The 17,149-nt window shown below is 57.7% G+C and overlaps 1 protein-coding gene across 1 annotated transcript; it reads left to right on the forward strand.

The window, feature by feature from the left end:
* The first annotated feature begins 1,670 nt into the window (after window positions 1-1,670).
* PRDM12 (PR/SET domain 12) lies at window positions 1,671-14,963 on the forward strand. Its single transcript, XM_065879668.1, has 5 exons — window positions 1,671-1,893; window positions 3,666-3,856; window positions 5,296-5,451; window positions 13,018-13,129; window positions 14,548-14,963. Exons 1-5 carry the CDS (start codon window positions 1,671-1,673, stop codon window positions 14,961-14,963), a joined length of 1,098 nt encoding a protein of 365 aa, XP_065735740.1.
* The last annotated feature ends 2,186 nt before the right edge of the window (window positions 14,964-17,149 follow it).

Raw genomic sequence — 17,149 nt, forward strand, 5'->3', positions numbered from 1 at the left:
GTCTGGGGCTGAGGTGGGGATGAGGCTAACCCTGGGAGGCGGCGAAGCCCGCAGGAAGCGGTGACCTTTCCCGCTTTGGCTCCGGGCTCAGCAGCTCCCTGTCTCCGGGGAAAGACCGCGCTGGCGCTCTGGGTACCTCGGAACCTCCACGAAGAAAGTCTACCGGTGGGACGAGGTTGAGGTGGGGTGGGGGGCAGAAGCGAGTAGTGAAGAGGGGAGAGAGGAAGAGGGAGGCCAGAAGAGAAAGGGTGAGAGCTAGGAGGCAAGAAGGAAGGAGTGCAGGGCGCAGCGGGCCTCCCTAGGTTGCAGCTGAGCGAAGGAGCCTGGAGGCTCGAGCCTTAAGCCGAGGGCGCACAGCGGCCTGGTCCGGCGCTGCCTGCAGATTCGGAGGGCGATCGCTCCAGGGCACAGCCGCTGCTCCCATTCACGACGGTCCGGAGACCCCTTTCGGTCCCCCTGCCTCCGTAAGGAAAGCCTTTTCCAAGCGACCCGCGGCTATCTCGGATTTCGGTCTGCCCTTCCCGACCCCGACCTAGCCCCCTAGGACCGGGAGACGGTCGCCTACGAAGCCGTCTCAGGCCGGGCTCAGCCCCGACGGCAGCCCCGCCCCGCAGCCCTGTCCGCCCAGGGAGGAGTTTGACAGCCGGCCGCGGGCAGCGAGCGGGGCGGCTGCAGCGGCCCGTTTGAAGCGAAGAGCAGGCCTCCGCAGCGCCGTCTGCGCAGGAGTTCAGCGCGGCCTGCGCCGGGCCTGCTGGCTCCAGGGCGACTACCGCAGTCTGGGGCGTGGAGCCCGGGAGAGTGCGGGACCCGGCGGGCCGGGCGGGCCAGAGAGAGTAGGGGAGGTGAACGCCGGCCCGGCCGACCAGGGATGCTGAGCGCAGAGCCGGCCTAGGATAGCGGCTGAGCGCGGGGCCCGAGGCCAGGCGTCCCCTCCGGCCTAGTCTGGTCCCCGGAGTCCGAGCGATCCTCGCTGCTCCCCCTGCCCTGCTCTGTCCCCTCCTCTCCTCGCCCCGGGCTGAGCCTCCCTCCCCGTCCGGCACTTCCCACGGGGAGAGGAGGAGGAAGAGGAGGGGGGTGGAAGGGCCGGGGCGGGGCGGGAGGACGCAGGGGGGAACGTTCCGAGCTGCCCGAGCGCCCCCGCCCCTTGAGCTCTCGCGGCGGAGGCTCCTCGAGCCGGGCCGGGTACAACAAGTCTGTCCTCCGACGTCAGGGGGTCATTAATAACCAATTAGGAGGGTCACTGCGGCTCCTATAAAGGCGCTGAGATTTTGCCAAGGGGAAGACCGTCCGGGCCGGGTGTGCGAGAGGCGAGCGCGCGGCCGAGAGCCCCTGGCCGCCGTTTCTCTGAAGCCACCCGCCTCCCACCCACCCCGCACCGCCCCCCTCCTCGCACCCGCCTCCGCCTCCACCCCTGGCTCTCCAGCCCTCCGCGCCGCCTCTGCCATCTCCGCAGATTTCTCCATCTCTCTCTTCATTTCTGCCTCGCTCCCCCTCGTTCACTTTCCTCCCAGCCACCCCGCCCCCCGCCTCCCACTACCTCCAGCGTCCTCGTCCTCCCCCATCACAGCCCTCTTCTCTCGCCCCTGTGCTCCCCACTCGCCCACCACATCCCCGCCTCGGCCCGGCCGTCCGTCCGTCCGTCCCCGGCGCCGGCGAGCCCCGGCCCGCCCATGATGGGCTCCGTGCTCCCGGCTGAGGCCCTGGTGCTCAAGACAGGGCTGAAGGCGCCGGGACTGGCGCTGGCAGAGGTCATCACCTCCGACATCCTGCACAGCTTCCTGTACGGCCGCTGGCGCAACGTGCTGGGCGAGCAGCTCTTCGAAGACAAGAGCCACCACGCCAGCCCCAAGACAGCCTTCACCGCCGAGGTCCTGGCGCAGTCCTTCTCGGGCGGTGAGTCGCGCCGTCGAGGCCGATCGCGTCCCCTCCTCCCCGCGGCCCCTGATTCCCGGGCCCACACGCGCAGGACGCGGCGGGGCACGGGGCGTCGCAGCAGCTCGCGCCAATCTGGGCGTTCCAGATGCTGCGTGTGACTCAGTTTCCCGCGAGCCGAACCAGGGAGCGAGCAGCCAAGCCCGGGCGGGGAGGGGCCGGGGGCGGGGAGCACCTCCACCCCGCGCGGCTCGGTGAAGAGATCTCGGCGTCCAGGCGGCCGGGCGCGCCGCCCCCGCGCCTCCCCATCCGCCCCTCACCCCTTAGAGCCGGCGGGTTCCCGGCATTTAAAGCCTTACTAGGCGTGTAATAGCAGCTGACTCAAAAAGAAGGGGTTTTAAATTCATTTAGTTAACTTGGGCTTGACCCGCGAAAGTTCCCACTTAAACCAAGAACTTTAAAAGGCAGCGGGGGCTGGGGAGGGGGCGGAGGGCGGGCGGACGGGAGAGAAAGCCGCGGAGAGAGCGACGGAGAGAAAGAGAGAGTAAGAAAAGTTTCTTTTCTTTAAGATGTCTCAAGTTCTTACTCCTCATTCATCAACCCGCAAACAATATCTTTCCCCGGCGCTGGCATCTCTGCGCGTCGCCCCCTTTTCCCCCTTTACGATTTCTGTTCCTCTCTTAATTTACCGTGCAGACTAATTCCACTTCCATTCACGCTATGTCAACCATCTAATCCCCCCTCTTTGTAAGGGGAATTCCTCGGCCCCTTTTAAACAAGTCCCCTCCGCATTGAGCTACAATTTACTGCTACAGCATTCTTCCAGGGCTAATGAATTTCGAATTAGCAATTTCTTTCGAATGGAGCCGAATGAATGCGGTCACTTTAACAGCGTGACAAATTGCCGGCCGCGCCGCAATGGACACCGTTTAACCCCCCCTTTCAGCTGGCCCGCTGGCCGCGTATTTTCCCAGGTAGCTTAGAGGGGGACCTTGTAAGACACGGAGGCCGCCCCTGTGCGCCTCGCCGCTCCCACTCCGGCTGCGCGACCAGGCGGGGGGACCCCCGGAGGTTGCGGGCCGCCCCGGCTCTTGTCCGCCCAGAGAGGCGACTGCGCGGCTCGCCTCGATCCGGGCACTGCCCTTCCTGGCACCCCGGATCCTGGCGGCAGCGAGGGACCCAGGCGCGCCCGGGGTCACCCAGAGAGCGCGAGACACGGCCCGCCGTCGCCCGCGTTTCTTTTGAGCTTCCGCCGCCTCGAAACTAGACTTCCCTTCCGGGCGCTGCCAGCCCGCCCCGGGCGCGAGGCCTGCCCCACCCCGCACCGCGAAAGGAGTCAGAAGCCCTGACCGCGTCCTGGGTCCTCCGACAGTGCCCTGTGCTCGGTGCCGCGACGCGCAGTGAGCGCCGTGCGACGCACGATCGGCCCAGAACCAGACAGGACGAAAGAGTCTTGGCTGGGCCGTCACCCCCTCGTGGGAGCGGGCCTCAGTTTACCCATTGGTAAAGCCGCGCACTGCGGTCGGCTCAGTAGTTCTTAAACTTTGCCGGGGTGGAGGGCAGGGGAGGTTGTGGATGCTTTGAGAATTCGTGGAGAGACTAAAAACAAAAACAAATGCAAACAAACAAACAAAAAGCTCTCCTCGAAATGAGTCCCAAAGCACCTCTTGCTTTCGGAGGGTCCCCGGGTTGCAATCAGAGGAGACTCGGGTCGCTGAGCCTCCACCCCCGGGGAAGAGCCGGGCCTCCCCAGCCTCAGGCTCTGACCCAGTCCCCATGCCCGGCGGCCACAGAGGTTCAGAAGCTGTCCAGCCTGGTGCTGCCGGCCGAGGTGATCATCGCACAGAGCTCCATCCCCGGCGAGGGCCTCGGCATCTTCTCCAAGACGTGGATCAAGGCGGGCACAGAGATGGGCCCCTTCACCGGCCGCGTCATCGCCCCGGAGCACGTGGACATCTGCAAGAACAACAACCTCATGTGGGAGGTACGCGCGGGCTGCGGGTGGGGCCCTGGCGTCTGGCCGCTACATCCGCCCTCGCTGGAAGCTGCGGGCGCCTTGGGCCAGGCCTTGACACTCCCTGAGGCCGGATCCTACCGCCTGATGCCTGGAGGTTCCTCCCCAAATCGCGAGGCGAAGGCGCTCTCCTCTGGCCGGCCCTAGGGATCATGTCCGTTGTTAGGTCCGCTTCTTAGAGGAGGGCACGGAGACCCAGAGAGGCCATGTCCTTTGCCCAGGGTCCCACGGAGAGCTGGCAAGCCACTCCTGGGAGCCACCGCCCAGCCACCTGCATTATTTCCCTCACTCCAGAAGCAGCAAGGAAAGCCCCTCAAAGCCAACCCTGGCCTTAGGGTGAGGGTGGCTGGATGGAAGGAAGAAGGGAGCCTGTGCTCCTTGGCAGTCGGGCTTCCCAAGCCAAGCAGAATAATGGCATTGGAAATGAACACCGATTAACTGGCACCGAGTCGGCTTTCTGAGCGCTGGGCCTGCATTCCACCAGATGTTCTCAGCAGCCCCATGAGTTATTATTCCCATTTTATAGAAGGAAACTGACCTTCCATCCAGGCTCTTCTGACCCTCCTCGCCCACAGCGGTGCCAGATGCCAGGGACGGCCCCCCCGGGACAAAGCCCCTCCCAGAGCACTTCCTCCTCTTGGGGGTCTCACCTTGAGGAGGCCAGGCTGAGGCACCCTCTCCCTAATGTCATTTCTCCTCCTTCCTCCATGGCTCCCCACCACCGGGCAGACCATTAAGGAGGTGAATGGGCCAAATCCTGCACCTGGTCACAGGATCAAAGGAAGAGAGCAGAGGGCCATGAGGCCTCTCCTAACCTCACCTCCTCCCACCTCTGGAGGCCTGGGCCGTGGTTCCCATCTCCAGTTGTTGCTGGGTTAGGAAGTTGGGGTCCAGTTTGGTTTCTGAGTACTTTTGGTAGTTCCCACAAAGGGGGCCTGGGCCAGGCCAGGGTGACACAGTGAGCCAGCCTTCCCTTTCTAGGCTCTTCTGTGTCCCCCGCTGAGGTCCTGGCCAGTGCTCTCCGTGGCTTTGGGGAGCACCTCTGCATCCCCGGAGAACTAGCTGGAGTGGACATCACTTTGTGTGCTCAGTGATCTCTTGGAGATGCTTTGCATCTGGGGATGGGGAGGACGTGGCAGCAGGAGCCTGTGGGGCCCTGGAGACTGACTCCCTGTTGGCCGCTTCTAGCCAGCTGGCCTCAGGCGGGGCACTGAACTGCTCTGAGCCTCCCTTTCACCGGCTGGAAAACCAAGACAATAATAGCTGCGTCCACTTCCTGGGGCTGTTGTGAGGATGGAGAGAGAGAGAGCGCGTGTGGATGTGCCCAGCCTGGGGCCTATAGCCCTAGCCACGGGCGGCACACAGGACACAGCCCCGCCTCACCTGGCCCCCGATTCACCTGCGCGCAGGTGTTCAACGAGGATGGCACGGTGCGCTACTTCATCGACGCCAGCCAGGAGGACCACCGAAGCTGGATGACCTACATCAAGTGTGCACGTAACGAACAAGAGCAGAACCTGGAGGTGGTCCAGATCGGTACCAGCATCTTCTACAAAGCCGCTGAGGTGAGTGTGTGCGCTGCTACGTGGGGGCGGCGCGCGCAGCTGGCGGGGGCGGGGGGCTGAGGTGGAGAGAGGGGCGTACGCGCTGGCCCAGCTGGCCCTGCCCAGGCTGGAGGACGGAGGCCCATGCACCCCTGTCTCTGGGAGCACGACCTCCAGGGCAAGCTTTCTGCTGTAGATCAGAAAGGACAGAACTTTCCACTTTATGCCATCGTGAATCGCATGTGCACCTCAACTGGGGTCCCCGGATAACTGCTGAGGGGGTGCTGGGGTTGAGAAGCCATAGAAATACAGAGGGAAAGACACCAGAAGGAGGCCCAGGGAAAGCATTTGGCGGGGGAGAGAGGGCGTTGTGTCGGCAGCATTTTGGCTGTGCGTTGCCCGTCACCAGTGACGGGTGGACCACACGCGACTCTAATCTCAGCTATCACATCCTGATCACTTGTGGCGTCAGGCTTTTCCTAGACACTGTATGTGCATTACCGTATTTAATGCTCACGTATTGAATCCACAAGGGAGGATTCTGTGATTACCTACAGTTTGCTGGGTCTCACTTGATGAGTGGCAGACTCAGCGGCTTTCATGGGCATTTGTGAGGGATGCTAACACTCATGTCTGAGCTGGGTGAAGCTTCTCCGACGAGAGAGAAAGGGAGAGATTAAATAGCATATCCCGTGGTGGGTGGGAGGGGCTGTCAGAGGAGCTGGCCAGGCCCAGGGCAGGGAGAGGTTCAGGCGGGATGGGAAAAGGAGGTGTCCCCAGTGGGGAAAGGCTTGGGCAGAGGCAGACAGGCTCACAGTGTTTGGGGAGACGATGATAGCACAGAGCAAGCCGAGTGGTGGTAGCCGGGCGGTGGCAGCCGAGGCAGCCATGCTGTTAGGACCCTCCCTGCACGTTGTCTCTTGGCAGGACATTTGCTCAGCGTCCAGGCCTAGGAGGGGGCAGGCAGCCCAGCTTCCCTATGACAGGTTGGTGGCGAGCGCTCTGCACGGGTGGTGGGGCTCTTCCCCCCATAGTCCTCTGGACCCCACGCTTCTGCTCCTCTGTGGAGGGAGAAGCACGGTGCCCCTTGGGGTGCGGCTAGGCTTGGCTGAGTTTGGGGGTGTTCTGAAGGAGCCCCCCGCCCCAGGCCAGAGAATGACTCTCCTTTCCTTTAGTCCGTTTTCTTCCTGTAACTCAGAGCCCCATGTCTTTCTAAGGCCCCGAGGGGCACTGGACAGTTGTCCCTCAATAACCAGGCCCCTGGGAACCTTCCAGGAGTGACAACAGAATGGCCTTTGCCTGGGCCCTGGTGTAGTCCAGCCAAGGGCTGGACCCGAGGAGAACCAAGAAGGGTAAAGAAAGGTTGGGACTTCCCTGGCGGTCCAGTGGTTAGGACTCGGTGCTTCCACTGCCGGGGCCCGGGTTCAATCCCTGCTCAGGGAACTAAGATCCCGAAAGCTGTGCGGCACAAAAGAAAAAAAAAGAAAGGTGAGCTGTTCTTGGACTGGGGTTCAGGTGAGGTGGGACAGTGCGAGGATAGGACTGACGGTGGCCCAGGCTGAGGACAGAGGTGTTTCTTGAGACTGTTGGCTGGGCTGCCACCCTATGGGAGCAAGGGCCTCCCATTAGACATCCTAGGATCAGCCTCATGTGTGGCTGAACCTCACTCCTGGCAGAGAGCACCCCTCTTTACCCGCTCAACCTCACACACGTCCTCACATTTGCACACTGCTTCCCGGCCCCCCTGAAACAGATGAGATGCGGGACACCCAATCATTCCATCCCTCCACGCAGACACACGCACGCTCACATACACACGTGCTTACACACAGGAGAGATGGTAAGGATGCTGATATGATTTTGGCAAAAGGACTCCGCACGGCGTCAGATGCGGAGGCCTGAGTCTCATCTTGCTGTTCAGGTCACACTGGCTGAGAGCTGAACAGAGTCAGGAAATATTAATAGACGTTTATACAGAAATTCAGAGTCAGAGGACAAGGTGGCTGAAGTGTGTCTCCATGGAGGAATCTAAGATTATAAGATTTTTTTAAAAGTCGTCTACATCTGATCAGGAATTTAAGTTGAAAAAAGAGGATTGGGAAAATCTACCGTATATGATCAAGATAAGTAGATACAAAAAAAAAAAAAAAAAGATAAGTAGATCCCACCGGTTTAGCTCTTCATGCTTTTACAGAGTTAGCAAGCCGAGTGCTGGAGTGACGAATAAGGAAACACAAAATACCACCCACTTCACTTTTAATAAGTTAGGTACATTTTTCGTGGTGGCAACTTTCTTAAAGCCATGTGTCAAAATGTCAGACGCCACTTACCGGACCAGCTGTGTGTCCAGGTGTGTGTGAGCACCGTGCAGCAGGGCTTGTCCAGAAGGAATTTCTGCTGCTCCGGGCCACTCCCTGGACGCCTCTCGAATTCGTGGGCTGTTTGTTCTGTGCGTGTGTGTGAGCCAAGAAGGGTCTGTGCCATGACCTGTTTTCTTAATCTTTCCGTCACTCAGAACCAGTGTGTATATTTCATAACAGTAACCCATTACTTGCCAAAAAAAAGTGAGAAGAAACATCTTCATTCAGTAAGCAGAATATACTACGGCTGCTCTAAAATTTCCCACAAATACAAAATTAACAGCCGTCCAAATGGAGACGAGGGTGATGGGTCTCCAGGCCGGCCAGTCTGTGCAGAATCCCTAGGCGGATCTACCAACATGTTATCCCAGGCTCTCCCCTCGCTGTCTTCAACCTCAGGTGCCTAAAATGACATTTCTAGAAAGTGCCCAGCACATAGCAAACGGGCACTAAATGTTGAATGAATAAGTCTTTCTCCAGGTGATGGGGGCTGGTTTGAAAATGGACACACGGACCCTTTTCTCCCAAGAAAACAAAACCGGCAAAGAAACCAGCTGCCCCAGGGAAGCAAGAACTTTGACCCCCAAAACTCAACACAAGAAAACGATTTAGGAATAAACTATGAAAATTTTGCATTTTGGAACTGGGAAGAGAATTCCCAGGCTTTTCCCCTCCCGAGGTTTTGGCAAATGACTGTGCCCTGAAGTGTGGGCTTTGTCTTCCAGCTGCTTTTCTTCTCATTCCAGGCACTTGAGGTTTGTTTTGGGTTTTTTTTTTCCCCTGGAGCCTCATAGCCCCATCTCTCTTTTTCTTAGCTCTATGAGGGCAAAGCACCATTTTCCTTTTGATCTTACTCACCGGTGGGTGCAGTTAGGCACTTTGGTTTTTAATAATAAGCATAATTAATGATGCTACCGTCTGTGGAGCAGTTACCACGTACCAGCACCGTGCTAAGGGTCTTAGCAACTTTGAAAAAATCGAATCCACTCAGTCTGGTGCTATCACTATCCCTGTTTTAATGACGTTGAAACTAAGGTTCAGGGAGATCTTGGGAGATTGTTGAGCTGTGATTTGAATCCAGACCTGTGGGACCCCACGGTGGAGCCCTTGGCCACCACGCCGTGGGACCTCCCTGGCCAATATCTCTTTGCTGGAACTCTATTAATTGGTGGGTTGGGACATCTGTGGTACAATGGAAATTGATATTTGTCCAGATGACACTGAGGTCCTTCTAGACAAGGGCTTCTGTACCACCGGGGGACGGGGAGGACATCAGAGCCTCCTGGGAGCATGTTCAATACTGTGACATGAATTTGTATTAGGAAAACAAACCAAAAGCCCCAGATGTTTTCAACTGATAATAAAAATTCAGAAATGGGTCAGGACAGAACTTCTGGGCCAACGGGGAAGGTGAAGAGGCATCGGCTGGGAGATTATATAATTTGTCAACCAAGGAGTCAGGCGCTGATACTCACCCCGTGTCCTGATGATGTGGATTTTATGGGACAGGATTCATTTCTTTGGGAATTGCTGTGTTTATTGTATACCCTGAGCCAGTCTCGGATCCCCAGAAAAGTAGATGAGCAGCTGATTCTCCTTCTCCGAGCCCCCGTGGAAAGCCCTGGCTGGGCCAGGCCAGAGTGTTGGCCATAAAGAAACAGGGCTACTGAGGAGGCCTGCACGGCACCGTGGCCGTTCTCTGCTCTTAGGTGATTGGCTGATGGGACCCTGGCAGCCTCTGGACAACGGTACTAAGATCTCAGGGAAGAGGCTGTGGGTCTCCCCGGCACTCCTGGTCTCCATCTCTGGGGTCATTGCATGAGGGGTGTCCGGGAGCAAGCAGATGCCAGAGGTCCAGACCAGGAGCTGCTGCTGGTTTCCCAGAGCTCTGAAGGGCAGAGAGAGACTCCAGTGCCCGGCCTCTGTGCGGGTGAGGCTGCCTTCCCCAGCTCTGCCTTAGAGCTGGAGGCTTCTTGTTGTCTGGGGATGTGTGTCATTCTCAATTCTAGTAGGTTCTTTTTAATAGATTTCCTCTCTTTAAAAAATTTTTTTTTGTATAAACATTATATGTGCTCATTAATTCTTAAAAAATCAGGTGCATCTTGTAGAAAATGAAAGTCACTCCGCTCCATCACGCTGTTCCTCATGCACCTTAAATCAGCATTAAAAAAAAACTGGTCTCAAAACGACAAACCCTTCTGAGGGAAGATGCGCAGAAAACCGGCCACAGTGGCTGGGTGCCCTGAGTGGGAGAGAGAGTTACTTTTCCTTATATACTGCTTTGTGTCTGTATCACTGTTTTAATTTTTTAAATGCACTAGTTAAATTAATTTTAGTACATTTGAAAAATGTGTTAGTAAATACATGACTCAACCTATATTGAAGCAGTCAATATTAAAGCTCTTCTTTTAAAAATAGGATTCCCAACCACCACTTTCAATAATAATATTCAGAATTCGTTCCTGGCTTCTCATTCACCACCATGATTGTTGTTGCTGTTATATCTGTTTTATATTTAATAATAATTGTTAGTCAATTCAAATGAAAAGGCCGGTGTTGACTTAGATATTTGATTCCCAGACTGCATGTCTGGGGGTGGAGATGCAGCTCCCACTGGCGACTTGCTGAACCTGTCATCCCACATCTGTGCTCCCCCCCGGGCAGATGGGCCAGGGAAGAGGTGGCACCGGAGGGGCACTGGTGTCCTGGGAGGATGTGGGCCCAGCCTGTGCTTCTTTTTTTGCCGCGCGGCTTGTGGGATCTTAATTCCCCAACCAGCGATTGAACCCAGGCCCTCAGCAGTGAAAGCGCTGGGCCCTTACCGCTGGACCGCCAGGGAAGTCCCCAGCCTGCGCTCTTGATGGTCACTGAAGGACCCCATGTCCCAGAGATGGCTGCCAGCCTCTCTGAGCGGTTGATGAGCTCTCGGAAAACAGTACAAACAGCTTTAAGTGCGTGGCCCCGTTGAGCCCGGACAAGCGCCCTGTGAGGCTACAGAAGGGGCTGTCCCTGTTCTGCAGTTGAGGAAACTGACGACCGGTGGCAGAAGGCACCTTGCCCAAAGCGACACGCTCGGCAGGTGGGGAGCCCAAGTGGACCCCGACATGTGTGAGCCCAGGGCCTGAGCCAGGAACCCCAGCAGTACGGTCTCCGGAAGGAAGGGGCGTGTACAGACAGTTGGACAAGGGATTGGTTGCTTTAGAAGAACGGTGATGTATATACATCTGGTGTCGTCTGAGAATTGAAGCCAGGGGGTGGGACGATGTCAGAGGTGACATAATCAGAGTCTTAGAGTTGGGGGAGCCTCAGGGATCACGCTCTCCACCCCCTTCACTTGAGGAGACAAGCTTAGAGAGACAGAGCGTTTGCCTAGGGTCACCCGGGGACCTGGCGACCGAGGGCCCACCGGCACCATCTCTCAGCAGCTTCCTTCACGGTGAATTTATCTTGAATATTTTAGCTCCATCTCCCTCTTTTCTAAGGGGCTCACAAAACTCTCTGAGCTCCACCGTTTCTCCAGCAGGGCCTCCAGCTCTGACCCCCGCTGGCCTCCTTTACAGCGGCCGTGACTATGAATTACCAGAGGGGCCTCGAGGACTCCTGCTGTGGCGCCAGGTTCTAACCTGCCTGCTTTCTCTGACGCACTGCCTGAATTTCCTTGGGTTCCGGGGCTGCATTTGGTTTTTCCATATTTAAACCCCGTCAGTCCGAGCTGGCGTGGCACCCTCTGCCCGGCTCTTCATCACTCACTGTCCCTGAGGCTTGATGCGACACCCCATGGGCTGTAGGGTCTGTTGGGAATGGGCACAGTGACCCCTGGCTGAGTCTTAGGAGGATGGACGTTGCCTAGGCCCCCTGGAGCTTCACTTCTCCCACCCCCTCCTGTCTCTGCTTCCCTCTCCTTTCAGGGTCCAGCAGGGCTGGCTGGCTGTGATGCTCTGAGGCTCTTCCTGGCTCTGACCAGAGGAAGGAAGGTGTGGCGAGCAGATCGGGGGTCTTCAGGCCAGAACAAAAGGGAAGGGAAGGGGACTTTCTCTGTGACCGTGGAGGCCAAGGAGAAGGGCCCTATTCTGGTGTGATTTCAGACAGCCCTAGATGGAGTCCTGTGTGATCTTTTGTACTTCAACTAAAAGAAGACCCACCAGGAAAACAATCCAGCCATTGCCCGGGGTGGGGGGGCGGCATCCACCTTTCTCTGGGCAGATCAGAGAGTGACCCCCAGGGTGGGTGCCACAGCTAGCTCCTCCGGGGTCCAGGCCTTGGGAGGCGATGGGCCTTCCCCTCTCTCATTTGCTCTAGCTGGCTGAAGCCTGAAGGTTCTTTGCTTTGAGGAATAACTGGCTTCCACCAAAGGTGTGGCGGGCCCCTGGGCTGTCCCAGAGGGTGGGGTCAGCCTCACCTCAGGAGCAGGGCTTCCACTGCCTCCCTGGATTGTCACTGCAAAGCCCTCCCTCCTGACCGCGGGCACCGTGTCCCTGGGGCAGTCCTCCCCTGGGAGCAGCAGAGCCCTGTCACCATTTGTGGAGTTCTCTGCCATAGACTAGGACATGGCAAACAGATCTTGTTTAAGGCTGTGTGCCCCAGTATTTCCGGAGGTGGAGGTGTTCACGGAACTGAATGCTTCTTTTTTAGCTGCGAACAGGGGGTCAGGCAGAGCCCTGTGATGGGGAGAGAAGGGTATGTGACATGGCGCTGCCTCGTGGTTGCTCTGGATAAGAGATATTTCCAGAACATCATCAGGCAGGGTGTAACCGAGAACCACAGGGTGCCCCGCAGGCCACTCTCCTTGGGAACGTCTGGCTCAGCCCCACAGACCTGAGGGCTGGCTGACTCTGCTTCCCCTCGGAGAGAAATGAAAAGTTTTCTAGCTTTCCTTCTTCCTTTACTTCTGCTTGCGGCAAGGTTTCTGTTCCATTGCTGTCAGTTTGGGAGCTCCTGTGTGGCCAGGAGACAGCTCTGGTCCCAGCAGCAGAGCCAGGACAGAGACAGCGAGAAGTCCAGGCCGAGGGGGGCAGAGGGGCAGAGCAACTCAAGGCCTTCCATGTCTGTGAAGCTTGCCGGGGATAGCTTGGAGGAAAGGGACCCAAGTGTGCCTTTCTTGGGGCTGAGACTGTAGCCACATCTCCAAGGTGGGCACCAGGACAGCCCCTCCTGGCTGTGAGGGAACCCCCCCGCCCCGCCCCCGGGCTGCTGCCTTCCTGATCTCCTTTTGCCTCCTTCCCTACAGATGATCCCTCCAGACCAGGAGCTGCTGGTGTGGTATGGAAACTCACACAACACCTTCCTGGGGATCCCTGGTGTGCCCGGGCTGGGGGAGGAGCAGAAAAAGAACAAGCATGGTAGGTAGTCCCCATGAGGCCACAATGACAAGGGAGCCACGGAAGCCAGAGAGAGAGAGAGAGAGAGAGAGAGAGAGAGAGTGTGTGTGTGTGTGTGTGTGTGTGTGTGTGTGTGTGTTTGGCAGGGAGGCTCCTGGCCTCTGGGGACCCTGGTTCCACGTCCAGCACCATCAAGCACATGGGACTTACTGGTTCAAGGAGGCCAATGCCCCTGGAGCCGATGCCATGGTCCAGGCATAGACGGAAGACAGATCTGATTTTGGACAAGACAGACTGTCTGGGGGCAGACTGGGTGGAGGCAGCAGCTGCGTGTGGTGGAGAAGCAACGGGCCAGGCAGTAGGAGACTGGATTGAGTCCCAGTTCTGCTGTGCAATCTTAGGAAACGGCTCAGTTTACCCACCTGTAAAGGAAGGATGTTGGGCGAGATGATCTCTAAGCTCCCTTCCCGCGTTCACAGTCCACATTTCCCTGCCCTGTCCCTGGTGCTGAGCCTGGCCCAGAGCAGGTGCTCAGTATAAACCTGTTGAATGAAGGCAGAGCAGGGTGCGCCTGTGTGTGTGCTGCAGCGGGGTGGGCTGGGGCGCTGGTATCACGGTAGAGACCATTTGCTCAAGACCTATTTCCTGCCAAGTATTGGGCTAAACCTTCTACAGGTGTCATCCCACATGGGTCCTCATAAAACCCTTGTGATATTTGGTTATCCTTATTTTTAGAGGATGAACCTGAGGCTCAGGAGCTACTGTTTATCCAGCGCTTGCTCTGCAGCGAATGTTTCACAAACCATTTCTCTGATCCCTTCAGCAACCTTTTGGGCGTGATGCTATTATTACTTCCATTTCAGGGATGAGAAAAGTGAGGTGCGGTTCACTGGTACATAGTTGGCATTCAGTGAATATTTGTGGGATGAATAAATGAAAGGTTTTGGGGGGAGAGGAGGAGTTATAACAGTGGCTACCATTGATGGAAGGTTACCTATAAACCTGGTACTTCCCCATATCCGGTCTCAGGCAGGTAAAGTGATCAACACAGAGTAATCTTCAAAGACGTCAGTTTTTTGTGATCATCTCGTGTAGTCGTGCATAGCCCCGTGAGGTCGTAGTAGCTTCCCATTTCACGGATGAGAAAGTTGAGGTTTCCCGAAGCTAAGTCACTAAGTCCCTGAGATCTCGTAGCATGGTCTGGAGTCCAGCTCCCATTTGATCCCAGGCCAGGTCTCTTGCTGCCCCTACCACCCCTCTGCCAGCGCCAGCAATCTGCGCAGTGGCCACCCAACGATCTGAGGCGGTTGGGCCCTGGGAGGGGCGCACGTGGGGGAGGGGTACGGGGAGACCAGGCCGCGGCCGCGCGGGTTCTAACGAGGCTGCTCTCTCTCTCCCCCTCCCCGCCTGACCCCCCCGGGCCCCGCCCGCGCGGCCAGAGGACTTCCACCCGGCGGACCCGGCGGCTGGCACCTCGGGCCGCATGCGCTGCGTCATCTGCCACCGCGGCTTCAACTCGCGCAGCAACCTGCGCTCGCACATGCGCATCCACACGCTGGACAAGCCCTTCGTGTGCCGCTTCTGCAACCGCCGCTTCAGCCAGTCGTCCACGTTGCGCAACCACGTGCGCCTGCACACGGGCGAACGCCCCTACAAGTGCCAGGTGTGCCAGAGCGCCTACTCGCAGCTGGCCGGCCTGCGCGCCCACCAGAAGAGCGCGCGCCACCGGCCGCCCAGCGCCGCGCTGCAGGCCCACTCGCCCGCGCTGCCCGCGCCGCACGCGCACGCGCCCGCGCTCGCCGCCGCCGCCGCCGCCGCCGCCGCCGCGCACCACCTGCCGGCCATGGTGCTGTGAGCGCCGCGGCGCGCCCGCTCCCGTCCGCGCGCGCCTCCGCCGGCCAGCCCGCCGGGGCGCGCGGCGGGGCTGCTCTCCCTCCCGACTCGCACCCCCTGCGTCGCGCGGCCACCGGGCCGGCGCTGTAGGTGCGCCCAGAAATGACGCCCAGGCATACACTCTTCGCCCCCTTTCGCAGATGAGGACACTGAGAGGCGACGTCCTTTTCGCGGGTCGCGCAGCTGGTGCAGCTGCTCGGCCGCCTCCTCTTCAGGGGGTCCCCATGCTCGGCCTCACCCCTGAGTCTCCCTTCTCTTGTGGAGTCGGCTGTCCAGGCTGATAGCCCCCTGGTGGGTGCCAGGAGAGGGGACCGAAAGTCTCCGAGGGCCCTCAGCGGGGAAAGGAGGCCCTCACCACCCCCACAGACAGCTGCGTGTTGGGATGGAGCTCCCTGTCCCCCTGTGGGCAGCGGGCCCGGGCACTGCACGCATCCGTCTCCTCCTCCCGCCTCTGAGACTGGTATCTTGCAATGTCAGAGCTCAAGGACGCGACCTTGAGATTTGGGGACTGAAGGGGTTCAGGGGCAGCCAGAAGAGGCCGGAGAGACCTGCCCTTCCCTGCCAGCGGGCCCTTCTCTCCTTCGGGCCACCTTCCCCCGAAAGTCGGCTCCTTGGGGATGGACGAGGCACAAATGTGCCAGGTACGCTGAGAATGGAGGCAAAACGGAAATCCACTATGGGGACCCCGGGAAAGGCCCAGCCCTTCTTTGGGCCTCCGTTTACCATTTCCCTGTCTGTAAAATGAGAGAGTTGGACCAATGCCTCCTCCCCTTCAGCCCTGACATCAAGCTTGGGAAGAGGAAGTTTCCCGCCCCTGCTCGCCACTCTCCGACCCGAGGAGGCCAAGACTGGCTTCTCAGCCCGGAAAGCATCTCCGAGCTGTGCGGGATCCCGGGAGGTTCCGCCCTTGTTCTGGCCCAAGTTTCCCCAAGCTCCGGCCGTGGGCGCCCTCTGGTGTCGCCTTTCCCACCTTGCAGTCATTTACTAGAATTCCTGTAGGGCGTTTTGTAAAATAAACTATTATGATACTAATGAAAAGTACAAAATGTATAGAATTTTCAAAAACTTGTGTTCTACTTCCAGAAAATGGTCACTTTAACTTTGTAAATATTTATCTAAAATGATATTTACGAAACTGTGATATATATTATTTGATTGTATATGTACAACTGTAAATACATTTGTACCTCTCTTGTATTCTAAAATAAAAATTACTTGGAACATTTATCACTTAGCATCTGAATGGATTGACGCTTTTGTCTGCATGAAAAGGAAATATGGAAAAGGAAAAATGTCTAGAAGTTGGAGAGGGGGCAGGAAGAGTTGTTCCACTTACCGTTTTTTTGTTTGTTTGTTTTTTTGCGGTACACAGGCCTCTCACTGTTGTGGCCTCTTCCGTTGCGGAGCACAGGATCCAGACGCGCAGGCTCAGCGGCCATGGCTCACAGGCCCAGCCGCTCTGCGGCATGTGGGATCTTCCCGGACCGGGGCATGAACCCGTGTCCCCTGCATCGGCAGGCGGACTCTCAACCACTGCGCCACCAGGGAAGCCCCACTTACTGGTTTTGAAAGTCACCTTTGGCACAACTGGGTGTCAGCTCCCAGAGAGATGACCACAGCACAGAGCAATCAGAAATCTCCCAAGGGGCTGGCAGATTCCTCGTGGTTTCCAGCTGACTCTCAAATATCAGTGTCTTGCTTTGTTACTGCCCCCAAATCTTTACTTACTTTTTTTTTTTTTTTCATTTTCATGGACAACTTGAGGAATCTAAGCAGCCAGTGTGGGTGGACCATGATGGGCGCCAAGTGCACTCCCAAAGCCTAGAATTTCCAAATGCTCTGGGCACCCATTTCCAGACCCTCCTTGAGGAAGACCAAAGAGCAAGGAGGCCATCAATGTAGGGCCAGGCCCTGGCTCTCCTCTCCAGGACCTCCTGACTAGGAGGAGGTGTACAAACTGGGAAGTGTGAGTTCTCACCTGTGCTCCGGCATGTAAGGCTATGAGGCTGTCACCCTTCCAACCCACTGACATCCCTCAGGCACACCTCTCTGTGCACCCTCATCTAGCTGTACACACACACACACACACACACACACACACACACACACCCCTGAAGACACTGGAATTCACACTTGTACACACAGACC

This window comes from Phocoena phocoena, chromosome 6 (assembly GCF_963924675.1).
Source record: "Phocoena phocoena chromosome 6, mPhoPho1.1, whole genome shotgun sequence".
Taxonomy (NCBI): Eukaryota; Metazoa; Chordata; class Mammalia; order Artiodactyla; family Phocoenidae; genus Phocoena; species Phocoena phocoena.

Bases quoted from the DNA above. Each gene is read 5' to 3' on its own strand.
- PRDM12 (XM_065879668.1), top strand. From the start codon at position 1,671: ATGATGGGCTCCGTGCTCCCGGCTGAGGCCCTGGTGCTCAAGACAGGG. The intron at 1,894-3,665 runs GTGAGTCGCGCC...CGGCGGCCACAG, and splicing joins GGCGCAGTCCTTCTCGGGCG to AGGTTCAGAAGCTGTCCAGC. The intron at 3,857-5,295 runs GTACGCGCGGGC...ACCTGCGCGCAG, and splicing joins ACAACAACCTCATGTGGGAG to GTGTTCAACGAGGATGGCAC.